Below are 20,014 nucleotides of genomic sequence, written 5' to 3' on the forward strand. Positions count from 1 at the left end.
GCCTGCCTCTCTGATGAGGAATAGATAATTTGCTAATGATGAAAACCCACCATTTCACTATTTTGTGGTACCCTGACGATGTGGACAAGGTGTAAATAATAGTTATTGGAACACGGACATCTTATTGGTCAGTTATGCTTACAGAAACATCTAGATACCAACCAGGTGTTACTTCACCTGGTTTTTGGCTCAACTCCAGAGCTGCAACATCAGGCCTCAAACATGCTTCCTATATTTATTGAGACCTTACTGAAAACTGAAGCCTAAAACATGCCATAAATAATCAAATAATTGTATGAATAGTCGAACCATTTATCGCAGAAGGTTGTTTCCTGACAATTACAAATGTTTTATGTGTAGTGTTGCTTCAGGATATTGGTACAATTATACCTGTCACACCAGTCACTGCATGAACTGGATTCCTGCTGAGCTGTTATGATTTAGGAAACATTATGTTGAAAGGCTACTGACAACGATCAAGCCTCAGGTCGAAAGGAAATAGAAACACAGAACCTTTGACATCTCATAACAACATCAGAGAGATGGAGTTTAAAGTGAAAACAACCATTTGTGAAGCAGAGACCAGAGAAAAGATGCCTGTGAGACAGCGTCAACAGCCACCGACCAGAGTCTCGGTTGATTGCAACCTTTTAGTTTCCTGAGCACTCGGGCTGTAGTTCACCTCTGTAAATCCAGCCTGTATTCAAACAGAGAGAAGTTTGTGATCTTTGCAGAAATCTGCGGAGGGTAAAACTCTCTGATCTTCTTGAAGCCCATGTGCTCGTACAGCTTCTGAGCGTCTGTCTGCACCACAGAGGTGTGCAGCATGACGGCTGGGTAACCTCTCTCACGGGTGAAATCCGCCACCGTCCGACACAGCGCCTTGGCGATGCCCATCCCGCGGTGGCTCCGGCGTACAGACATGCGCTTCAGCTCCAGGCACCCGGCGGCACTCTCAGAGGGTAGGCAGGCCACCGAGCCCACCACCACGCCATCGCTCTCAGCCACCCAAAAGCAGGAGTCCTTCTGCTTCAGGTAGGTCTCAGTGATGTTGCAGAGGTCCTGCCGAAGCACAGAGTCGATGTAATGGTTGAACATGTAGATGACAAACTGCCTAGTTCCAGCCAGCAAGAAGGTGGTGGCCAGGATGGGAAGCAGAAAGGATTTAGAGCTGGCCATGAGAGCACAGAACGTGCACATGAGCACCATTTGGTTCACCGGCTGCTTGAGCAAGTGGGTGAACGCCGAAGGTACGTGTTCGCTCATTCCCATGGTGAACATGGACTTGACCTTCCCATCGTCGTCATCCCGATACTTCCGGATCTGAATGTTGGCCATGGCATACACCTGTTGTACAATTAGACATGGCACATGGGATAAATGAAGCAGACTGTTTAAATATCTATAAAGACATTCAGACTACTTAAAGCACATTTGAACAATGACTCAGATGCTAAAGCTACCTGTAGCTACCAAGACTCCATGTTATCAGAGGATGTTTGAAGTGGCGTTAAATGATTTTTGAGTGATAAAAGTGGTTGTTTAATGATTAAAGTACTTTGTAATGTAATACACTATTGATAAATAAATCATTCTTTTCGTGCCAAGTTGTTTTATTAGTACTTGGAGTACTTTTTCTCTAGCTGAGTGAGGTTTGAGGAATTTATATAAAAAACAACTATCAAAACACGTCGTATCGAGGTTAAAACATCCCCATAGATGGGTAAATTAATCAGTAATTTGTAGGACACAATGTTCAAGGGCAGCACTCAGTCGACTACACTTATTCGTTGTTATTGCTAACAACAGCTAACAATATTAGCTTAGCAGGTAGCCTCATAAAGCTGCCCGAGTGCCTGGCTTCACCTGTGGTAGTCACCTGTATGAATTAAGACAACTTACGTGTTTTCCTGTGATGTTACAGGAGGAATCTCGAAACGTGATGAGTGTGTAGATAAACAGCAACGAGTCAAATATATTCACCCGCTACTGTCCTCGCATGCGCTACTTCCGCATGTTGATTATGTTGCATTCACGTCGTGGGACAAACCAAAACCTTTATTTAGCACAGTTAAAGAGGCTGAGAAGCAATTCGTCTCTGGATTAAAATATGTCATTTAGATTAATTAAAATTGTTTATAGCCTTTTAATAATTGCACTTGGGTGGTTGACTTGGAGGTTTATCACGTCTAACTTCCTTCTGGGCTGCTGAAATTATTGGCGTTGCAATAATTACGGGCATAATTTGAACGTAACGTTGCTGCTGCGAAACAAGCGCGTTAAAATGAATCAGAACGTATTTCAAAACATATATATGTGTAAATGTATATATGTATTTATATATCACAGACACAAAGTTAAATTTATTATGAGATATAAAAGAAATTTATTCCGTCTTGGAGTAATTTACCGTTCTCATCAGTAATATCGTTCAACCCCTTTTTAGGCACTCTTTGATGAAAAGCAAAATGTTTTCGGTACATTATTTTATATAAATAAAATAACTTCCATTTAGTTTTTACAACGGCAGTAAACTAAATATAAAGATAAAAAAAGGTAGCAGTTCAAATAGCAGGTGTTACTGAGCAAATACTGTCTCACATAATTGGTCAAATTTAAACTAGTCGACATGTGTGGAATTCCAAGTTATTATGCAGTAAATAATTGAAGCCTTTTTGTTTTAAGCACTGACAAGTTTCCATCTGAATGAAACCCTGAGAAGAACAACTTAAAACAACACAAGGCACATGTCAGACCCCTGGTGATACCAGCTTCACAACACGATCACAAACCATCAAGCGATCAAATTTAAGGCCTTATTGTGTAGAAATGTGATGTTAAATCTGACAGTAGAAGATTCTCAAAGGTGTAATCGACACAGTAGAATCTAAAAGCAGCACTTATGAATGTCACAGAGGTCGTAAATCTGCTGTCCACATAAAAACACATCTTATGCCAGTTTCCACTGAAGCACCGATGAGGTATTTCACACAATAAAAGGCTGAAAAAATAATTTATTCTCTATAGTTAATGTATCAAGTGATTGTGAAGTTTTCCTTTTATATGGAGTCAACTAGAACGTACAAAAGCATTATTTTCCTTTACATTAATAGCATTATTTTTGGTTTTGCAGGTAAAAAATAAAAAAAATCACATTTCATGTATCTTGCCAGCAGAAATGGGAGGAGCTTGTTTATTGCTTTTGCCCCTTTCAGGGTGTGTTTGCACGGAGTCGTCCTCTCCTCTAGCCCAGGCTGATCTGCCCCCCAAACACGGTGATCATCAGAATGATGGTGAAGCCGCTGAGCATCCCCAGGTTCTGGATCAGGAAGAAGACCATCTTGGAGGAGGCGTGGGCCGGGTCCTGGGCTATGCTGTCCATCTCAGGGAACTGTGGGGGGAGGGGGGGCACAGGAAATGTTGACAACACAGGCTGGTTCCCCTCAGTGAGTCAGCTAGTTTTTATATATATTTAATTACAATGGCAGCCTCTCCCTCTCTTTTTATGAAAGAACAATGATCAAGTGTGTCTCAAGATCAGCCTCGTGTGACGAACGTGACGGAGACGACGCCAGAGACGACACCAGAGACGACGCCAGAGACGACGCCAGAGACGACGCCAGAGACGACGGCAGAGACGACGGCAGAGACGACGCGTCACGTTCGGAGACGACGGCAGAGACGACGCGTCCACAGGCGTAACTCACCATGTCTGCCAGGGCAATGTACAGGAACATTCCTCCAGCAATGGCAAAGATCACACCAGGGGCAAAGGTGCTTCCGATCATGATCCCTAAAACCAGGCCGATGTAGCACGACATCGCAGACAGCAGGTTGAAGAAAATGGCCTGTGGGACGCTCATGCCAGCGTTCAGCAGGATCACGAAATCTCCTGCAGACGGAGCAAATCAGGGTTGATTCTGGGTGATGGAAGTTCAGAAAGCACGTCTGTGCCTGTCCTAATGACAGAAGACATTTTATTACAGGATGAGCTGCTTCACTTTGGATTTGAGTTTGTTTTTAAACCTCGACATTACAAAAAGTGTGAAGAAATGTGAACTTCCGTTATTTTCCCAGCAGGGGGAGGAAAAAACAGCTATTTCGATGAGAGGACGAGGACAGATCAGAAGTTTGAGTCAAACAAATGAATTATTCAAAGCTAACTTGCCAAAATAATAGCTTGAACCTTTTAATATTTTCATTCTTTTTTACTCCACCATCTTTATCGATGTCTGGTTTTACTTTCACCCCCCGTGACAGAAATACACACCCAGTTCGTGGGGAAACTCCTCACACACGATGGCGATAGAGGTGCTGAAGCCCGTCATTATCGACACGGTGAAGGCGGCGCCGATCGCGAGGCCGTCGATGAAGTTGTGGAGGGCGTCGCTCAGAGTCACCATCCACGCCACCGTCTTGATGCCGGACATGGGTGTCCCACGCAGCCAGTGGCACATCACCCCCCCGGACACCTGGAGGGAAGGTGGAAGAAACAAAGAGAAAAAGAAAAATGCTATGAAATAATGTAGAAATGGGACCGGAGCGACTGCACAGGCCTTAAAGATCAGAGCCGTCCAGCAGGTCAGAAGAGTTTTTGGGGGAAACCTGAGCCGAGAGCGACAGAAGCGAGCATGTGGCCGCGGCTGGAGGTGCAGTAATGACAAAACATCCCTTTATCAGCCAAACAAGGAGTCCTTGTGCTCCGGCCAGATCGCTCCGGCCTTCAGGAGGACAGAAATCCCAAGTCCTCCTCGCGGCTTCGCCTGCGGAGCGGCGCTGCGTCGTGTTTGTTCAGGACGGCAGAAGCTTCTATACATGAGCGGTTAAATATTAACGTGGCTCCAAATGTCACTGATAACGGCTCAAAAGACCACTGGAGCCGATTTCTGCCCCACAGGGTCCGAACGCATCAGCGGGCCTGGGAACGGCGCCGGTACCTGGGTGGTGCTGACGGGTCCTGGCAGGTCTGGGCCCGGGTTGCTCCTGTCCACAGCGATGGTGTTGATGGTGGTCAGAATGATGCCGTCTTTCTTCTCCATCACGTCTCCATTGTGGACGGAGGGGTCCTGGTTGGTGTCCACGGGACTGAAGTGGCCGTGCTAACGACAGCAGACAGGCAGATATTAGGTCAGACAGACAGACAGACAGACAGACAGACAGACAGACAGACAGACAGACAGAGAGACAGACAGACAGACAGACAGACAGACAGACAGACAGACAGACAGACAGAGAGACATACAGACAGACAGACAGACAGACAGGCAGATATTAGGTCAGACAGACAGACAGACAGACAGACAGAGAGACAGACAGACAGAGAGACAGAGAGACAGACAGACAGAACGACAGGCAGGCAGGCAGACAGAGAGACAGACAGACAGAACGACAGACAGACAGGCAGACAGGCAGACAGACAGACAGACAGAGAGACAGGCAGGCAGGCAGGCAGGCAGACAGACAGACAGACAGACAGGCAGACAGACAGACAGACAGACAGACAGACAGACAGAGAGAGAGACAGAGAGACAGACAGACAGAACGACAGACAGACAGGCAGACAGGCAGGCAGGCAGGCAGGCAGGCAGATATTAGGTCAGACAGACAGACAGACAGACAGACAGACAGACAGACAGACAGACAGAGAGACAGAGAGACAGACAGACAGGCAGGCAGGCAGGCAGGCAGGCAGATATTAGGTCAGACAGACAGACAGACAGACAGACAGACAGACAGACAGACAGACAGACAGAGAGACAGAGAGACAGAGAGACAGGCAGGCAGACAGGCAGGCAGATATTAGGTCAGACAGACAGACAGACAGGCAGACAGAGAGACAGACAGACAGAACGACAGACAGGCAGGCAGATATTAGGGTTAGGCAGGCAGGCAGGCAGACAGACAGACAGACAGACAGACAGACAGACAGACAGACAGACAGACAGACAGACAGGCAGATATTAGGTCAGACAGACAGACAGACAGGCAGGCAGGCAGACAGACAGGCAGCAGGTGCTGGTGTTCCACCTGTGTCCCCCCAGTTCTGGCCCAGATCAGCCCAGCTCCATCGCCCTATCCAGGGACCATCCAGTCCTACCTGGTGCTCCACCTTCAGCACCATCTTCAACAGCTTCTCCACAAAGAACAGAATGTAAAAGCCGCCGCAGATTCCGGTGGCGTTGGACACATAGGTGTCGGTGTCGGGGTCGAAGCCCAGAGCCTGCGGACGGAGAAGGTCAGAAGGGTTCCTGCCCCGTCGGCGTCACGCAACAGTGTCCCAAACCTCTGGGATGAGCTGCAGCACGGCGTTGGAGAAGAGCGTCCCGATGGCCAGGCCGATGAAGTAGGTCAGCACTTTGGGGAAATACGGCTTCTTGGTGAAGGGGATCAGGAAGAGGCCGAGCAGAGACGCCAGGTTGATCAACGTGACCGCCAGGAAGCCGTAGCCCCAGACTGCCGGGACAGGAGCACAGAGCAACCTCGTGAGGAACGTTTGTGGCTCATTCGTTGGAAAACTCAACGGGAAGAGAAGATTCTGAGTAACACGGACACTGGGTCAGCTGGACGTCGGGCCGACCCGGCTTCAGATCTGTGGGCGCCCCGTTGATCAATAACGGGTTCCAAATCTGATCTGATCATCTGGAGGCCTCGGCTGATGATTCATTGTGAGAGCTGCACTTTCATCAACGGTCGGCGCGGTGATGAAGCGCTTCGCGAAAGAGGAAGAGGCTTTGTGCAACGACACCTGAGCTTTCACCAACCGTCCGTCCAGTGACGCTGCGATTCCTCGAAAGAGGAATGTGTGGTCGAGTGAAGCAAAGCGCCGAGTCATGGTCCCCACGCAGAGGTCAGAGCTGTTGCTGTTAGCATGCTAGCTCCTGAAGAGTGGAGCCCACTGAACATCTGCCAGATCTACGTCAGCTACACACACACACACACACATGCACTCACACTCACACACACACACACACGCACACACACACTCACAAACACACACTCACACACACACACACACACACACACACCTCCAGAGACACTTTGAACAATAAAGATGCTCATGAATCCTGCTACATTTATCAAACACCCTTGTAGTTATTATGGATATTAAAGCTCCTTCAGTGGTCACCTGACCACAAACAGGATCAACCTGTGTCACTCTCCCTTGGACCGTTTGGCTCCTCTCAACAGACTTTTATGGCGGTCATGAGGTGACTTTGAGACCAAGGTGAGGATGGATACAAAGGTCCTGATTCTGACACGATACTGGATCGAGGACATCCCAGTTTACTGCATGATAAACCCATTAACCAGCTGATTATAGAGGATTATCAGCAGCCACGTACCTGCAGCCTCTCAAGCGCTATCACTTCTCATTTGAGATACTACTAAATAAACAACGTATTTTTGACCTTTTATGTAACTCAACATCTTACATGCAGTGATCGGCGCTGCTCTCTAAACCTGATAAATATTTGGGACTTTATCCTCAGCCCGTCCTGCAACATCTGCGTGAGTGAGAACCTCCCTGGACCTGATTCCCAGTAACAAACACTCATGAACTGTGAGTTACAGTATTTGCCTTGCGGGACGCCTCCCAAACAAACCAGCGGCGTGATGAAGCAACTCACCACCGTGGTGAAGCGGCGGCTGAGACGTGGGGATGGCGTAGGGGCAGGAGGGCAGCAGCACCTGGGTCAACACAGCCGAGCAGATCCGCTCCAGATGTTCCACCGTCAGCTGACCCACATCATTGAACCCAAAATAAGACAAGATCTTCCCAGTTGAGGGACACTGGCAACAGAAAAGCATTGCTGGTCATTTCCACACGTTTAAGGGCATTTTGCTGTTTTCAGTCATCTTTTGTTCCACCTATTTTTGAACTGAAGGTGTTTATGTAGCATTTATTACAATTATTTACAAAACTGAATATATTCAACAAAAAATGAAAATCTGTTTTAATTCAGCACGATTCAGGTAAAGACGAAGAAATGCGTCAAATATGCAGGATGTTGCCTCATCGGCCACCTTAATGAAGTTTACGTGACATTTATGTGAAGCTTTAGTGTTTAAAGCCTAAAGCTGCATATTTGAAAGAGTTCTAAAACAGTTCCTCCCCTCGTCCTCCAAGAATGTGGCTGTAAATGTCGCTCTCATGCCTCCTCCCGTCCTACCTGTGGCAGCTCGAGTTCACCTGCCGCCGACCTGTTGGCGATGAGCGGCAGCAGCTCGGACAGGTTCTGCTCCGGGATGGACTGGGCTCCGGCGTGGAAGTGCACGACGGTCTCCAGAACTTCTTCTCCATCGTGCTCTTCAATCACGGTTCCGCGGCTCTGCGGGAGAAAAACCAGCAGGCACCAAACTAAAGAGTTGAACTGGACCATCGCGGCTCCGCTCGGCGTCTCTCCGGTGATCAGTGTGGGTTCCGCTGCTGGAGCTGCTCTCTGCCCGCAGGTTCGATCTCAAGGTAAACAGCGGCGCGTGTGCGCTGACTGATCTGCTGAGGCGCGTCGGGTTCAAAGGTCAGGACGGGGAGGCTGACAGAGAGGGGGAAATGGAGGTGAGCGACCGCGCACTGCCTCAGTGTGCAGCCCTCGCGCGTGCACCGCCTGCACGCGCGCACGGCCGTCACTTGACGTATAGCTGACACGAGACACATTCACGTCATCTCTGCAGGTGCAATTCTCAAACAGCTGATAGTTGGGAGAAAGAAGCGGACACAAACTCGAGACCGGGGGGGTCACGCCCCCTGGTGGCCGCGGGGCCTCGGCGCCCCCTGGTGGCCGCGGGGCCTCGGCGCCCCCTGGTGGCCGCGGGGCCTCGGCGCCCCCTGGTGGCCGCGGGGCCTCGGCGCCCCCTGGTGGCCGCGGGGCCTCGGCGCCCCCTGGTGGCCGCGGGGCCTCGGCGCCCCCTGGTGGCCGCGGTGGTCCGTGTATTTAGAAATACTGCGCGTTAATGCTACTGAAATGAAGACCACAATTCCCAGAGTGCCCCGCTACTTCCGGCGGTGTCTACATCGGTGCGTTGCGACCCCTGCTGTTCAGGAGCAGCATCGACTTTACCGTAAATTGAAATAATCTTTATTCATCGCGGTTTGGACATTTACTTGACAAAATTTTACTGTTGTAAGACATTTTTCATCCATTTCCTCTGGCTGATTTTATACTTAAGGAAGCACTGTAAAGCATTCTACACTACAAAATGATGTAAAAGTTTGGAAAATACTTTATTCTCAGCTCAGTGCCAACTTTACAAATACTGTATATCAATCAATCTTTATTTAGGAGGAGAGGAGAGAAGAGGAGAGGAGAGGAGGGAGGAGAGGGAGAGGAGAGGAGAGGAGAGGAGAGGAGAGGAGAGGAGAGGGAGAGGAGAGGAGAGGAGAGGAGGAGAGGAGAGGAGAGGAGAGGAGAGGAGAGGAGAGGAGAGGAGAGGAGAGGAGAGGAGAGGAGAGGAGAGGAGGGGAGTCAGTATACGTCCCGTAAAGACTTGACGCTGAGGGCCCGGGTGAGTTCTGACACACTGGTCGGCTGCCAGGCGTGAAAAGTGACTGTCATGTTTCTGGAAACCATCAGGAATCCGTTGGAGCTGAAACGCCCTGGGATACCTCCCACATCGAGCCAGACGAAAGGAGCCACGGCAGCAGAGCGAAGGCTCATGAAGTATCCCGTCTTATCCTCGCGCACCTCTACCTGCAGGAGACAGTGCAGCATGACTGATGGCGCCGCTGCGTGAATGGAGGCGTCTCACTGAGCTGCAAGTCTCGTTTCTCAGGATCTTACTGTGATGTTTGGGCTCTGGAGACCCTGAGCATCTTTAGGTGAGGACAGGAAGTGATGGTTTGTGGGACCCTGCTGGCCGGTGGCGTCCTCCAGATGAAAGGTGAGCAGGCAGGAAAAGCGGGTGCAGCGCCCACATCCTGCCAGCAGGGCGGCGACTGGCTGCTGGAAGACGCCGACGGCGCTGCCTGCGGGGACCAGGTGGGGCTCGGACTTGAGAGAACACACGGGGTCCAATTCTGCCCACGAGTACACGTTCACCTGAGGAAAAAGAACCGTTTCTACTGTCACAACCTCTCTGAGTCCACTTCAGATATTTATTCTTCTGCGTAGCCTCGTTTCAGCTGCTGGTATTTACAAGATTAGAGTAGCAACTTTAGACTGCACGGCCACGGGCCGGCTTTGGATCCCCCCCCCCCCCCCCCCCGGGGGTTTGCTGCAACGTGTCTGTGATGTAAATATGAGGACAACCTACCACAGCCCAGAGTGTCGTGTCGCCACTCAGGTCCGAAACGGCGTAGATGTGCAGCACATCATCGTCCTCAAAGCCGACAGGAAGGACGGCCGCGAAAAAGTTCTGTGCAAAGTAGTGCAGCATTTTCCACTTCCCCCCAAACTCTGCGCAGACGAGACAACTCACTTCAAATGAATTGTGACACAACCCTAAAAAAAAAGACTTTGAAATCACTCCCGTCTCGTACCGATCGACGACCAGGAGGGCGCCTGCCAAATGTCGTTAAGCTGCCAGTAGAGGGCGCCCATGGTGTGACCTCTGCCATCGACGAGCTCAGTCCGACTGCGGCGATAAAACTCCGTCTGAACCTTCACACACTGAGCCTGCATGACCTGCAGGAAGAACCCGCCTCTAAATCTGCTGCAAAGCTCCTGAAAACATTCGCCTGCACCTCCGGCCTCAGGACCAATGATGCTGAACACCTGAAGGTTGGTGGAGACCAATCAAGTCCACCTGAGGGTGGTGTGTGTGTGCTACCTGCGTCAGGTAGAGCGTGTCTGTGTACTGTCTGATGGGATCGCTGGAGTTTGGGAGGGTGAAGTGCAGGGCCGCCTGCTGCAACATCTGCTGGTTCCCGCTCTCGTGGTGCTGGCGATGGGACGCGAACCGACCGCTGTAGCTCCAGTCTTCTCTGAGGGAAACCTTAAAGGCCGTACAGTGACGTTATTCTGCATCTCAACAGACGGAGGCTGCACTCACCCACCGGTTGCAGCGTGGAGAAGGAGGGCCAGGACTGGAAACCGTACTCGGAGGCGAAGCGGGTCCGAGGGAACGTCCTCCAGTCCCAGCAGTCCAGCAGGTAGCTGTAGAAGTGCGTGTCCCCGTAGAGGGGGTCGTAGGGGTTGGCAGCCACCCACCCTTCCTGCTCCGATTCAGCCCCGTTGGTCGGACTGGAGACCAGAAAGGGGCGAGTCTGGTCCTCCTGGAAGCAACCTCTGAAATCAACTCTCGTTTCCTCGACAACGGGCAAAATAGCAGCGGCGGCGTTGCCCCCACCTCCTGCACCAGCAGCTTTATGGTGTCAACGTACAGCCTCACATAATCCTTCAGGTACACAGGCCTCTGGGAAACTGGGATGTGGAACCAGTTTGTGGCCAGAGCCGCTTCGTTCTCATTGTTCCCGCTCCAAACGATGACGGAAGGGTGTGACTTGAGGCGTCGAACCTGGTCGGGATTGGGAATTTAAACGCGTTTCCCAACAGGATCAAAGAAATGTGATGTGACAGGTCTCACCTGTTGGATGATCTCCTCCCTCACCGTCTCCAGGAAGTCGCCCTCAGTGGGATACATGGCACAGGCGAACATGAAGTCCTGCCAGACCTGGACACACACACGCACGCACACACACACACACACACACACACACACCTTTGAGTGTCCCTCTCTTCAACTGTGTTCACGCAAAGGTCCCACATCAGTACTGGTGTCGACCGGGCCCGGTTACCATGATCCCCAGCTCATCACAGAGGCTGTAGAAGAGATCCTGTTCATACACTCCTCCCCCCCAGACCCTGAGGGTGTTCATGTTGGCATCCACGGCGGACTGCAGCAGGTTCCGTAAGCTGGAGGGAAAGAGGACGACTTCCTTCAGAACCGAAGTACCGAGTCAAACAGGCACCGGAGTCCATCCCAGCACCCGACACTCACACAGCGGCGGTGACCTGGTCCTGGAAGGAGTGGGCTGGGATCCAGTTGGATCCTTTCAGAAAGATGGCTTTTCCATTGATGCGGAAATAAAAAGTCAGTCCCGGAGACCCGACGACCGGGTCCTGGATGAGTTCTACTGTGCGGAAATACACCTGGGGAGGATATTTTTATTTAGAAGCTGATTCTTCTGATCTCAGACACATTTCAACCTTTAATGTTTTAGAACTCAGTCACTGGTCCAGCAACAGAGCAGCACCTGAACCGACCAGCAACGTTAGAATAAAGGTCACCGTTTCCTGGAGGGCAGTTTCTCTGACCTTTGTTTCCGTCTTTAGCATCAAAGATCCACCCTGAAAGCCAGTGACGGTGAGACGGTAGCCGGGTTGGGCTCCGTGCCCGTTGGGCCACCACAGCCTCACCGGACTAGTCTGGTGGAGGACAGAACCGAGCGTCACACCTGCTCACGTGGTCCAAACAGCACCTATCTGGACATCCAGACAACAGGTGACGTTACCTTGTTGATGTTTAAGGTCAGACTGTTCTTGGATTTTCCTTGGAGAAACCGGGTCTGGAAGCTCTGCTCCGAGTCCAGTTCAGGGACAGACAGAACAATAAGCATGTTGGTGTCCTGAGCAGCATCCACAATGACGTCCACCTGGACCCTCCACCGAGAGGTTCTGACATCTGGACACAAAAAATACACATTAAAGCGCATGAATGAATCCTGTGCGTCTGCACTGTGACTCTCTTCTGACGCTTCAGTGGCCAAAAAGCAACTAGAAACCCACCAAGAAGTGGGAGAGAGGAGAGTTGGAGGAGGTGCAGCACATCGAAGGCCACCAGGCGGACCGGCTTCCAGAGCCCCGCTGTAGGAAACGAAGGTCCCCAATCCCAACTGAAAGACCTTTGTTCCTGTCCAAAACAGGCTTTTTACTGCAGTTTTGAATTTATGGCCATGCAGAAATTGTCTGTTTATATTTTAATATTCAGATTCATGGAGAGATGTCTGTAACTAAAAGTGCTTTTTGGTTTAGGTCTCTCGAGTCATCACATTTATCCGTCTTCCTTGCGATGGAAATGTTGTTTCGTGAGACAAACTGACTTTTCTGATGAAGTTGACGTGACATTCCCCCTTCTGGACGTCTGGAGGACACTCGGGAGGAACTCTGTAGGCCGAATGAGCTCGAGACCTCTGAGATGCATAAAGAACCGGAGACATGAAGACCACTTTCAGCACATTTTCTCCATCCGTCAGCACGTCTCCAACTTGGAAATCCTGCATGGAACAAACAGAGCTCGTGAAATAGAAGCAGACGAATGTCCAGAAGGGTGGGTTGTCCCCAGAGGACTTACGTATCTACGGAACATGTTGTCTGTGCTGCCAACTTTGACTCCGTTGAGCCAAATTGATGATACCGTGTCAACGCCATCAAAAACCAGAAGAATCTTTTCTTTGGCTCTTTTGGAGCAGAACAAAGAGTTGAGATCAAACTCAGAATAATAAAGGAAACGAGAAGGTTTTAGTTTCACCTCAGCTCTGGAGAGACATTAAATACTCTTGCATACGTCCAGTTATCATAAGCGATCCACCGGTAGGACAAATCATTGAACCTGAAATACGGCTCCTGGAATCAGAAAAACCCATCCCATAATAAGCACAGAACATGGAGGAAACCTGCACATCTCCTCGGTAAAGTAAGCAACTTGGCTAAGATAAGAACTCTGTCAAAACTGTAAATATCAACCAGAAGTCGGATTCATTTCCCCCAATCTGAATAGTATTCATGTCCTTAAGTGCAATCTCCGTTTGTAATTATAATAAACACGTTTCGTTTCAGAAGACAAGAAATGTGGAAATAAACGAATTCCACTAACAAACTGGCCAACTTAGTGAAAGAGGCCTACGGTCTTTTAGGGCCCAAAGCAGCTTATTCTGGGGTGCTGTTGTACCTGGATGTGTCCCTGCTGGTGCAGAGCTGTGTGAACACAACCAGGAACCTCGGCCGCCAGAGACACGGAACCATTGGAAAGGATCCACTTTCCATTCAGATTTAAGGTCTCTTGTCGCCTCAAAAGTTCTAATAAAACCCCACGAAACAAACACAAAAAGAAGGATAAAACAAAAATGTTCATGATTCCAGACAATCACATCTTTGGGTGGTTCTGCGACGGGTAAACCTCCTCCTCCACTCCGCGCCAGGAGCTCGAACATTTCAAGTACGCAGCTATTACAGACTTTACGGTAGAAGCGCGGAAGCGGGCGGCGGTCGGGGTCCACTGGACCGGAAGCTAGTGGGCTCAAATGCGATTTTATAGAAAATTAATTAAAAATACGAAGAGATCAAATGGAAAAAGAATTGGTGAATCTCACGCACCCAGTGGAGCATTATGATCCAACACCGATTTTGATTTTAATTAAAAAAAAAAAAACTCTTCATATTTTAGCTTAACATTTACTTGTAAATATTATCTTCCCGGTCCAGTGGTCAGTTTAGTCAAAATGAGTTTTGGATGATAATGCTCCACTGGGTGTATGAGATGTATCCTTTGTTTCTGCATTTTCACTCTTTTCGTATCTTGATGAATTTTCTATCTGTAAATATTCGCAGTTCAGCCCACCAGCTTCCCGGTCCAGTGGACTCCACCCGTCTTCCGTCTCCGTGTTTCTACTGTAAAGTCTGTAATAGCTGTGCACGTATCTGTCTGATATCCGACGGTCCTTCGGCGGACGTGTTTCTCCGCGAGCTTATCACGTGACACAAACCCGGAAGTCAGCTGATCAGAAATAAAGGGCTTCGCAGGAACGGGCCACTTCCGGAAGCGTTTATAACGCAGCTATGTTCGTAGTAAAACCGACATTTTCCTCAGGACGGACTCCTCTCAAATTTAACTACTTAAATACAACAGCAAACACTTATTCCCAGGTTTAAGTAACTTTATTGAGGGGAAAGTAAAAACAAACAGAGCCACGAGTTGATTATCAACCATTAGCTTTGCATCAATAGTTAAGGGCTACAAGAAGACAGTGTTTGAGTGGGCATAAAACTAATCTGATCAACTGGCTTCTAAATAAAAAGAAAAAGAGACTTTGAACGGGAAAAATCAATTTACCAACTTCCAGCCTTACATTTCACTTAATTTGAAGAAACAGATATAAGTCCCTACCTTTATTAACATGCATAAAATACAATATACAAGTTCTTATATCATTTCCTTAACATTGATATATACTGCTGTACTTGTCTGTACACACGTTGATACTGAAATAAGATTCTTTCCTCAGGTAATAATTCCTAAACTAATCAGCAGATGAGCTTATCAGCGGCACACAGTCCAGAAGAAAGAGGTCACACACTAGATCAGATGTTAGATTCAACATTTCCTCATGGATTTCTCTTTATTTACGCAGAATGTGATTGGTTTTTGTCAGCTGGAAATCGTAAAATTCAAATTTTAGGAGTTGTCTACTTTGCAAGTGCCGAGAGATCAAACACCAACCCCCCCGAGGGTTAAGACGGGCAACCATCCGAACATGGGGGGGGTTGGTCTGTGAAATGCTGAGTGTCAAGAGATCAAAATTACCAGATATCAACTGTGACCATCAGCAAATTTCAAGTTGGAAAAAGAAAAGCCTGGCGCGTGCTGAAACCATGTGTTTAGAACCACTGACTTTAAACTCCATATAAACTTAGACTGAACTTCACAGAAACTGGCAAAACTCTGTAGGACTTCACAGAAGTTCTAGAGAGAAAACACTATCTTCTTATGAGCACAGGCGGAAAAATGGAGTAAAAGGGGGAAAAAAGGGGAAAGTGGGGGGAGAAAAAAAAGGATTTTTTTGTTTAAACCAACAACAACATTGTCCACCGGCTCTCGGATCGACGCCATCACATTGCATATTTGGTTGTCCATTCTTTTGCCGTTTTGGTGTATCTGCAGAGAGAAGGCAGAGAGGGGGTGAGCTACCGGACCCACAGTTGTCAGAACCGTCGACCCGTCTTTAAGCACATGCCAGTTAGTAATGCATGAGCCAAAGCACAAAAGATAAACGCGTTTAGCCTAGTTAAAACCATTCTAATTATGTGGGCTCAATCTCACCCAGCTAAAAGAGTTACACCGGTTCTTAAGTGAGACTGATAAGAGTTCATGTGGAGGGTTAATCCCACTGGATCAGGGTGGTTTTAACGAGGGAAGAAATGTCTGAAGCATGAGAACCTCACATCATCACATAAGATGTTTCATGCTGCTACCAAAATTTAGAGGCCATTAAAATGCAGACGAGTAATAACTTTGGTCCCTTTAATCTGTTGGGATCGCTCGCCCAACTCACACGATCCCCTCGTCGCCTTCAGTTGTAAATATTTTAACCCACAAATGCTGAAAACTCCAGCCAAGGCAGGCAGGTCGGCTCAGGAGTGTGTGTGTGAGTGTGTGTGTGTGTCCACCGGCCAGGGAAGGAAATATGAGCCTCTGAAACTTTGGTTTCTAGCTTCCTCCAACTCTAAAATGAGTGTTCCGTTCATATTGTGGAGGCTTGTAGTTATGTTGGGAGCATACGCAGCCCATCACGATGCAGCACTACACCAACCCTGGCACCTTACCCTAAAGCATGGCATACTTTGTCGTCCACTCCTGAGCTAGTTTATTGTACCTGACGGAGTAAAGCTCGGTTACATACCATCATTATCACCCAGACTGAAGAGGAGGCTTCATTCAATCTGGATTCTGTTGATTCAAGAAGACACAAAACGAAGAATATTCACCTGGCGACGTCTGTTTTGTAGATCCGTGCGATCTCTGGTACCAGCGGGTCATCAGGGTTCGGGTCACATAGAAGTGAGCAAATGGAGAGAAGAACTGCAACAGAGAGACAATCGTGATGCCGTGTGGCGTTCAGAAAGCACAGGTGTACTGACGCGAGGCCTTTTCTGCCCCCGCAGCAGTAAAACACCTGCCTGGTTTTGTCTGTCGTCTGTCACCGTGGCTACTGGAAAATAGGCCAAAGGGCAGCCAGTTATCTGGGAATCTGCCCGACAACCCGTGTGACGTACCTTTAGAGATGGTAAGTGCAGGAGACCACTGTGATCTGAGGATATCCAGACAGATGCTGCCATTACTATTAATATTTGGGTGGTAGATTCGTGTGGTAAATGCAACCTGTGGAGACAAAAAACAGGCCCGGGCGCCGGTTAGTTAGCAGCTCCGTGGAGACGAGCCAGCCCAGCAGGTCGCTGCCGGCCACTTCTGGAAAAACAGGTACGGCGCGCGAGCATCCGATGTTTGAGATTACGACCAGTCGGCCACATGCCGAGCACCTGAATCAGAGCATCGAAAGATTCAGCTCACCTTGGGTGGTTTGAAAGGATAATCTGTTGGAAAATGAATTGTCAAGAAGAAAACTCCCCCCTGATATGGACTGTCAGCCTGAAAACCAAGGACAGGGGTGCGTCAGATGGGAGTCACAGGGGCCACATTTTAAAATGTATCTGCAAAATTCAGCTAAAGCAGCTGATGTTCAGCCTAAAAGATTTCAATATAGTTAAAGTCTAACCTTTAAAAGCTTAACAGGTCATAAAACATCTACTTACTGGTCCCATGATTGTAGCCTGCCAGTGAAACACTAAAGAAAACAAGAGGCAAACGTTAGCACAAGATCTTAACTGGCATTTTAAATGGACTGTGGCTGCAGCCCGGTTATTCCCATAACCGTGACGTTAAGTAGCTCTTCCTGACTGGGAAAACCTGTTCCCAGCACCATCACTTCAAACAGCGCATATTTAACCTCGTGCTGAAGGAAGTGCCGCCACTTTAGACCTTCAAAAATGAAAGTATGAGAAGTCAGGTGCTTTTACACCGTGTCATAAATATGACAACGTCCTGAATTCACAACTCTTTCAATGAGTAGAAACCCCAGATGATTGTTAACGACTGAATTTGGACCCGAATCTCCGCCAGGATCAACAATTTCTACTCAAGGGTCGATCTTTGAACCAGGAAGTAAATATTCCCACTGTCCGCTACTGTTAGCTACAGTCTTCCTACTGTGACCAACGGTACCGTTTGTCTCTTTCATATAGTTGGTGTGTTTGTAGCTCACAGCAGTTTCTACATCACCACGACAACCAGCTTTTACTGAGGATTTGATATTTGACTCAGTGAAGCAACAACTAGTGCTGCCGTCACGACTGACACAATGCAGAGAACCCGACATGACTCTGAAACCACAGCTGGAGGTTTCTCTACCGTGACACCGTGCACACACACCACAGTGTCAGATACTCACAGTCGTCGCCCACCGGGCCTGCTGAGCACTGGGATGGAGGGTCACGAGACAGGTCAGACAGCTCCTGGAACAAAAGGGGTGCATTTTAACGAAGATCCACAAACGTCCCGAGACAAAACACAGGAGCGTTTCCATCAGAGAGACACGTGCTGCGGCTGACACCCAATCTGCTGGCTGTAAACAGCGCGAGGACCTGTCAGGGGAGATGGCATCCGAGAAGCTGTGTTCTGCAAACACTTCACACCCACCCCCAACACACACACACACACACACGGAGACGTTGCCTCCTGTAAATCCAAAACCACAGCGCCTAAAGTGGCCAACTTGTCACGTTAAAGGCGACACGAGCACGCCGCATATATGCCAGTGCGCGTTATTTTTAGTGGTAGAGCTACTTTAGGGTGATGTTGAGGCCGCTGCCCCACCCAGGCCTGCAAACACACCATTTTATAAACCAGTTGAAGGACTCCAGGAAGGGTTCCGGTGAACAGGCAACGCTGTGCGGACCTACAGTCGACGAAAGTCGCCCAGTTCCGAGGCCAGAAGAGCCGCTGCGGCCCGGACAGGGAAGCAGGACGTTCACATACCGCGGAAATGCATCACGAACACAATCCTGGCTGCCAAAAAGAATGAGCGACCGATATGAGTCAGGGTTCCGGTAACACGGAACTAAAGGAAGGGTTCCAAAAACACGGGATGGGCCGTAGTATCGACGGGGACTCCGCCGAGGACGCTGTTGTGGACTCGGACAGCTTAGCAACATATGCTGGTTATGTAAAGGTATGGTGCGTTGGGCAACCCGTGCGGCCTTTTCCGAGCCGAACCAGACTGACCGAAAGTGTCATCTAACGCAGGCCAGCGGACCTCTGGCCAGCAGCGATGAAACACGCGGGCCGATACCAATTCCCCCAACCGAAAACGCAAAAAAATATTTTTTTAGTGCTGACACAAACGTGTAACGCACGAACGGGACGAGGTGAACGAGGTACGCTGTGGGCGGCTAGCGCGGAAATAATGCGGTTAGCTAGCACAGTGCTAACAACGTTATCTTACCTTGTTAATCCTTTTCAAAGCCATCCTCTCACGAAATTTCTCTCTTTTGACTCGGGGTTTTGTTTTATCCAAGCAGTAGTGGCCAACTGCAATATGCCAGAAAGACTATCCGTCAAATGTCCGACGCTCGGCGAACTCGACGGCCTTCCCTCGAAGACTAGCGTAGTTAGCTAGCTAGCGAGCTAAAACTACGTACGCCTGGAGACGATTTTAAAAATAGCTATTACTCAGGCTATTTTCGCCGTAAGACCGACTATACGCTGTCGTCCAACGCTCTGTCTTGTTGTATTTATTTCCCTGATCGAAACACGAAAGGTACGTTTTCCAGCTGCAATAACCCAGAGGACGAAGATCCTTCTCATTTGGTTTCGGCCGCCGCCGGTACACAACTAACGGCCAACTGGGTGAATTTGAGGCTTTATCCGGGGGGCGGGGCTTGCGGGCCGCTGAGTGACAGCTGGAGCTCGGCAGCTGATTGGTCGCCCTGCTGTCAGCGAGGAGACGGAGCCGTCGGGACGTGTCGGGATGTGTCGGGATGTGTCGGGGCGGAGCTGTCTGTGTCGGAGCCCGCCATGGTCAGCTCATTCTGGGGGAACAACCATGTGTTCAACAGCCTGTTAATTACAGGGTTAGGGTTTACCAACATATCATCGGGGTGTTAAAATTTTTAAATTATTTTAAAGAAATAACATCATGCTAAAGCTAAAATCTTTTAACTTTTGTCATCTTCAGGAAAACTGT

The 20,014-nt window shown here is 49.0% G+C and overlaps 4 protein-coding genes across 6 annotated transcripts; all 4 read right to left on the reverse strand.

The window, feature by feature from the left end:
- Positions 1-86: 86 nt before the first annotated feature.
- On the reverse strand, positions 87-2,056 carry nat8 (N-acetyltransferase 8). Of its 2 annotated transcripts, XM_029828601.1 has the most exons (3): positions 1,903-2,056; positions 788-1,347; positions 87-697 (listed from the first exon to the last, which is right to left on the reverse strand). In XM_029828601.1, exons 2-3 carry the CDS (start codon positions 1,336-1,338, stop codon positions 679-681), a joined length of 570 nt encoding a protein of 189 aa, XP_029684461.1. In that variant the 5' UTR covers positions 1,339-1,347; positions 1,903-2,056; the 3' UTR covers positions 87-678. The 2 variants fall into 2 exon arrangements, with proteins under 2 accessions (XP_029684461.1, XP_003962928.1); XM_003962879.3 differs by having other exon boundaries at positions 87-1,347.
- A 940-nt stretch (positions 2,057-2,996) lies between these two features.
- On the reverse strand, positions 2,997-8,553 carry slc39a8 (solute carrier family 39 member 8). The gene is made up of 8 exons (XM_011620564.2): positions 8,172-8,553; positions 7,629-7,791; positions 6,284-6,453; positions 6,098-6,220; positions 4,938-5,099; positions 4,271-4,472; positions 3,708-3,892; positions 2,997-3,391 (listed from the first exon to the last, which is right to left on the reverse strand). Exons 1-8 carry the CDS (start codon positions 8,379-8,381, stop codon positions 3,245-3,247), a joined length of 1,362 nt encoding a protein of 453 aa, XP_011618866.1. The 5' UTR covers positions 8,382-8,553; the 3' UTR covers positions 2,997-3,244.
- Positions 8,554-9,204: 651 nt separating this feature from the next.
- Positions 9,205-14,218, reverse strand: manba (mannosidase, beta A, lysosomal). Its single transcript, XM_029828091.1, has 17 exons — positions 13,888-14,218; positions 13,468-13,562; positions 13,291-13,396; positions 13,040-13,213; positions 12,726-12,849; positions 12,452-12,621; positions 12,255-12,365; positions 11,938-12,089; positions 11,735-11,852; positions 11,524-11,610; positions 11,287-11,454; positions 10,994-11,212; positions 10,768-10,932; positions 10,478-10,622; positions 10,252-10,394; positions 9,780-10,037; positions 9,205-9,689 (listed from the first exon to the last, which is right to left on the reverse strand). The coding sequence occupies exons 1-17, from the start codon at positions 14,068-14,070 to the stop codon at positions 9,465-9,467; spliced, it is 2,643 nt and encodes an 880-aa protein (XP_029683951.1). The 5' UTR covers positions 14,071-14,218; the 3' UTR covers positions 9,205-9,464.
- Positions 14,219-14,854: 636 nt separating this feature from the next.
- On the reverse strand, positions 14,855-19,659 carry LOC101078887 (ubiquitin-conjugating enzyme E2-17 kDa-like). Of its 2 annotated transcripts, XM_029828638.1 has the most exons (8): positions 19,274-19,656; positions 18,221-18,284; positions 17,526-17,557; positions 17,284-17,361; positions 16,989-17,094; positions 16,701-16,794; positions 16,539-16,588; positions 14,855-15,870 (listed from the first exon to the last, which is right to left on the reverse strand). In XM_029828638.1, exons 1-7 carry the CDS (start codon positions 19,295-19,297, stop codon positions 16,540-16,542), a joined length of 447 nt encoding a protein of 148 aa, XP_029684498.1. In that variant the 5' UTR covers positions 19,298-19,656; the 3' UTR covers positions 14,855-15,870; position 16,539. The 2 variants fall into 2 exon arrangements, with proteins under 2 accessions (XP_029684498.1, XP_003978540.1); XM_003978491.3 differs by lacking the exon at positions 16,539-16,588 and having other exon boundaries at positions 19,274-19,659.
- Positions 19,660-20,014: the final 355 nt, after the last annotated feature.

The sequence above is a fragment of the Takifugu rubripes genome, chromosome 2, assembly GCF_901000725.2.
Source record: "Takifugu rubripes chromosome 2, fTakRub1.2, whole genome shotgun sequence".
NCBI classification, from domain to species: domain Eukaryota; kingdom Metazoa; phylum Chordata; class Actinopteri; order Tetraodontiformes; family Tetraodontidae; genus Takifugu; species Takifugu rubripes.

What these genes read in the sequence shown, in the direction of transcription:
- nat8 (XM_003962879.3), bottom strand. Translation starts at nt 1,338, where the DNA reads ATGGCCAACATTCAGATCCGGAAGTATCGGGATGACGACGATGGGAAG.
- slc39a8 (XM_011620564.2), bottom strand. Translation starts at nt 8,381, where the DNA reads ATGGTCCAGTTCAACTCTTTAGTTTGGTGCCTGCTGGTTTTTCTCCCG. An exon ending in TGCTGCAGCTCATCCCAGAG is followed by an intron (nt 6,221 to 6,283) that starts GTTTGGGACACT and finishes CTCCGTCCGCAG; the next exon opens with GCTCTGGGCTTCGACCCCGA. An exon ending in GGAGTTTCCCCACGAACTGG is followed by an intron (nt 3,893 to 4,270) that starts GTGTGTATTTCT and finishes CTCCGTCTGCAG; the next exon opens with GAGATTTCGTGATCCTGCTG.
- manba (XM_029828091.1), bottom strand. Translation starts at nt 14,070, where the DNA reads ATGAACATTTTTGTTTTATCCTTCTTTTTGTGTTTGTTTCGTGGGGTT. An exon ending in ACAACATGTTCCGTAGATAC is followed by an intron (nt 13,214 to 13,290) that starts GTAAGTCCTCTG and finishes TGTTCCATGCAG; the next exon opens with GATTTCCAAGTTGGAGACGT. An exon ending in GGGAGGAGATCATCCAACAG is followed by an intron (nt 11,455 to 11,523) that starts GTGAGACCTGTC and finishes AATCCCGACCAG; the next exon opens with GTTCGACGCCTCAAGTCACA.
- LOC101078887 (XM_029828638.1), bottom strand. Translation starts at nt 19,297, where the DNA reads ATGGCTTTGAAAAGGATTAACAAG. An exon ending in ATCCTTTCAAACCACCCAAG is followed by an intron (nt 17,095 to 17,283) that starts GTGAGCTGAATC and finishes TTGTCTCCACAG; the next exon opens with GTTGCATTTACCACACGAAT. An exon ending in TGCACTTACCATCTCTAAAG is followed by an intron (nt 16,795 to 16,988) that starts GTACGTCACACG and finishes TCTCTGTTGCAG; the next exon opens with TTCTTCTCTCCATTTGCTCA.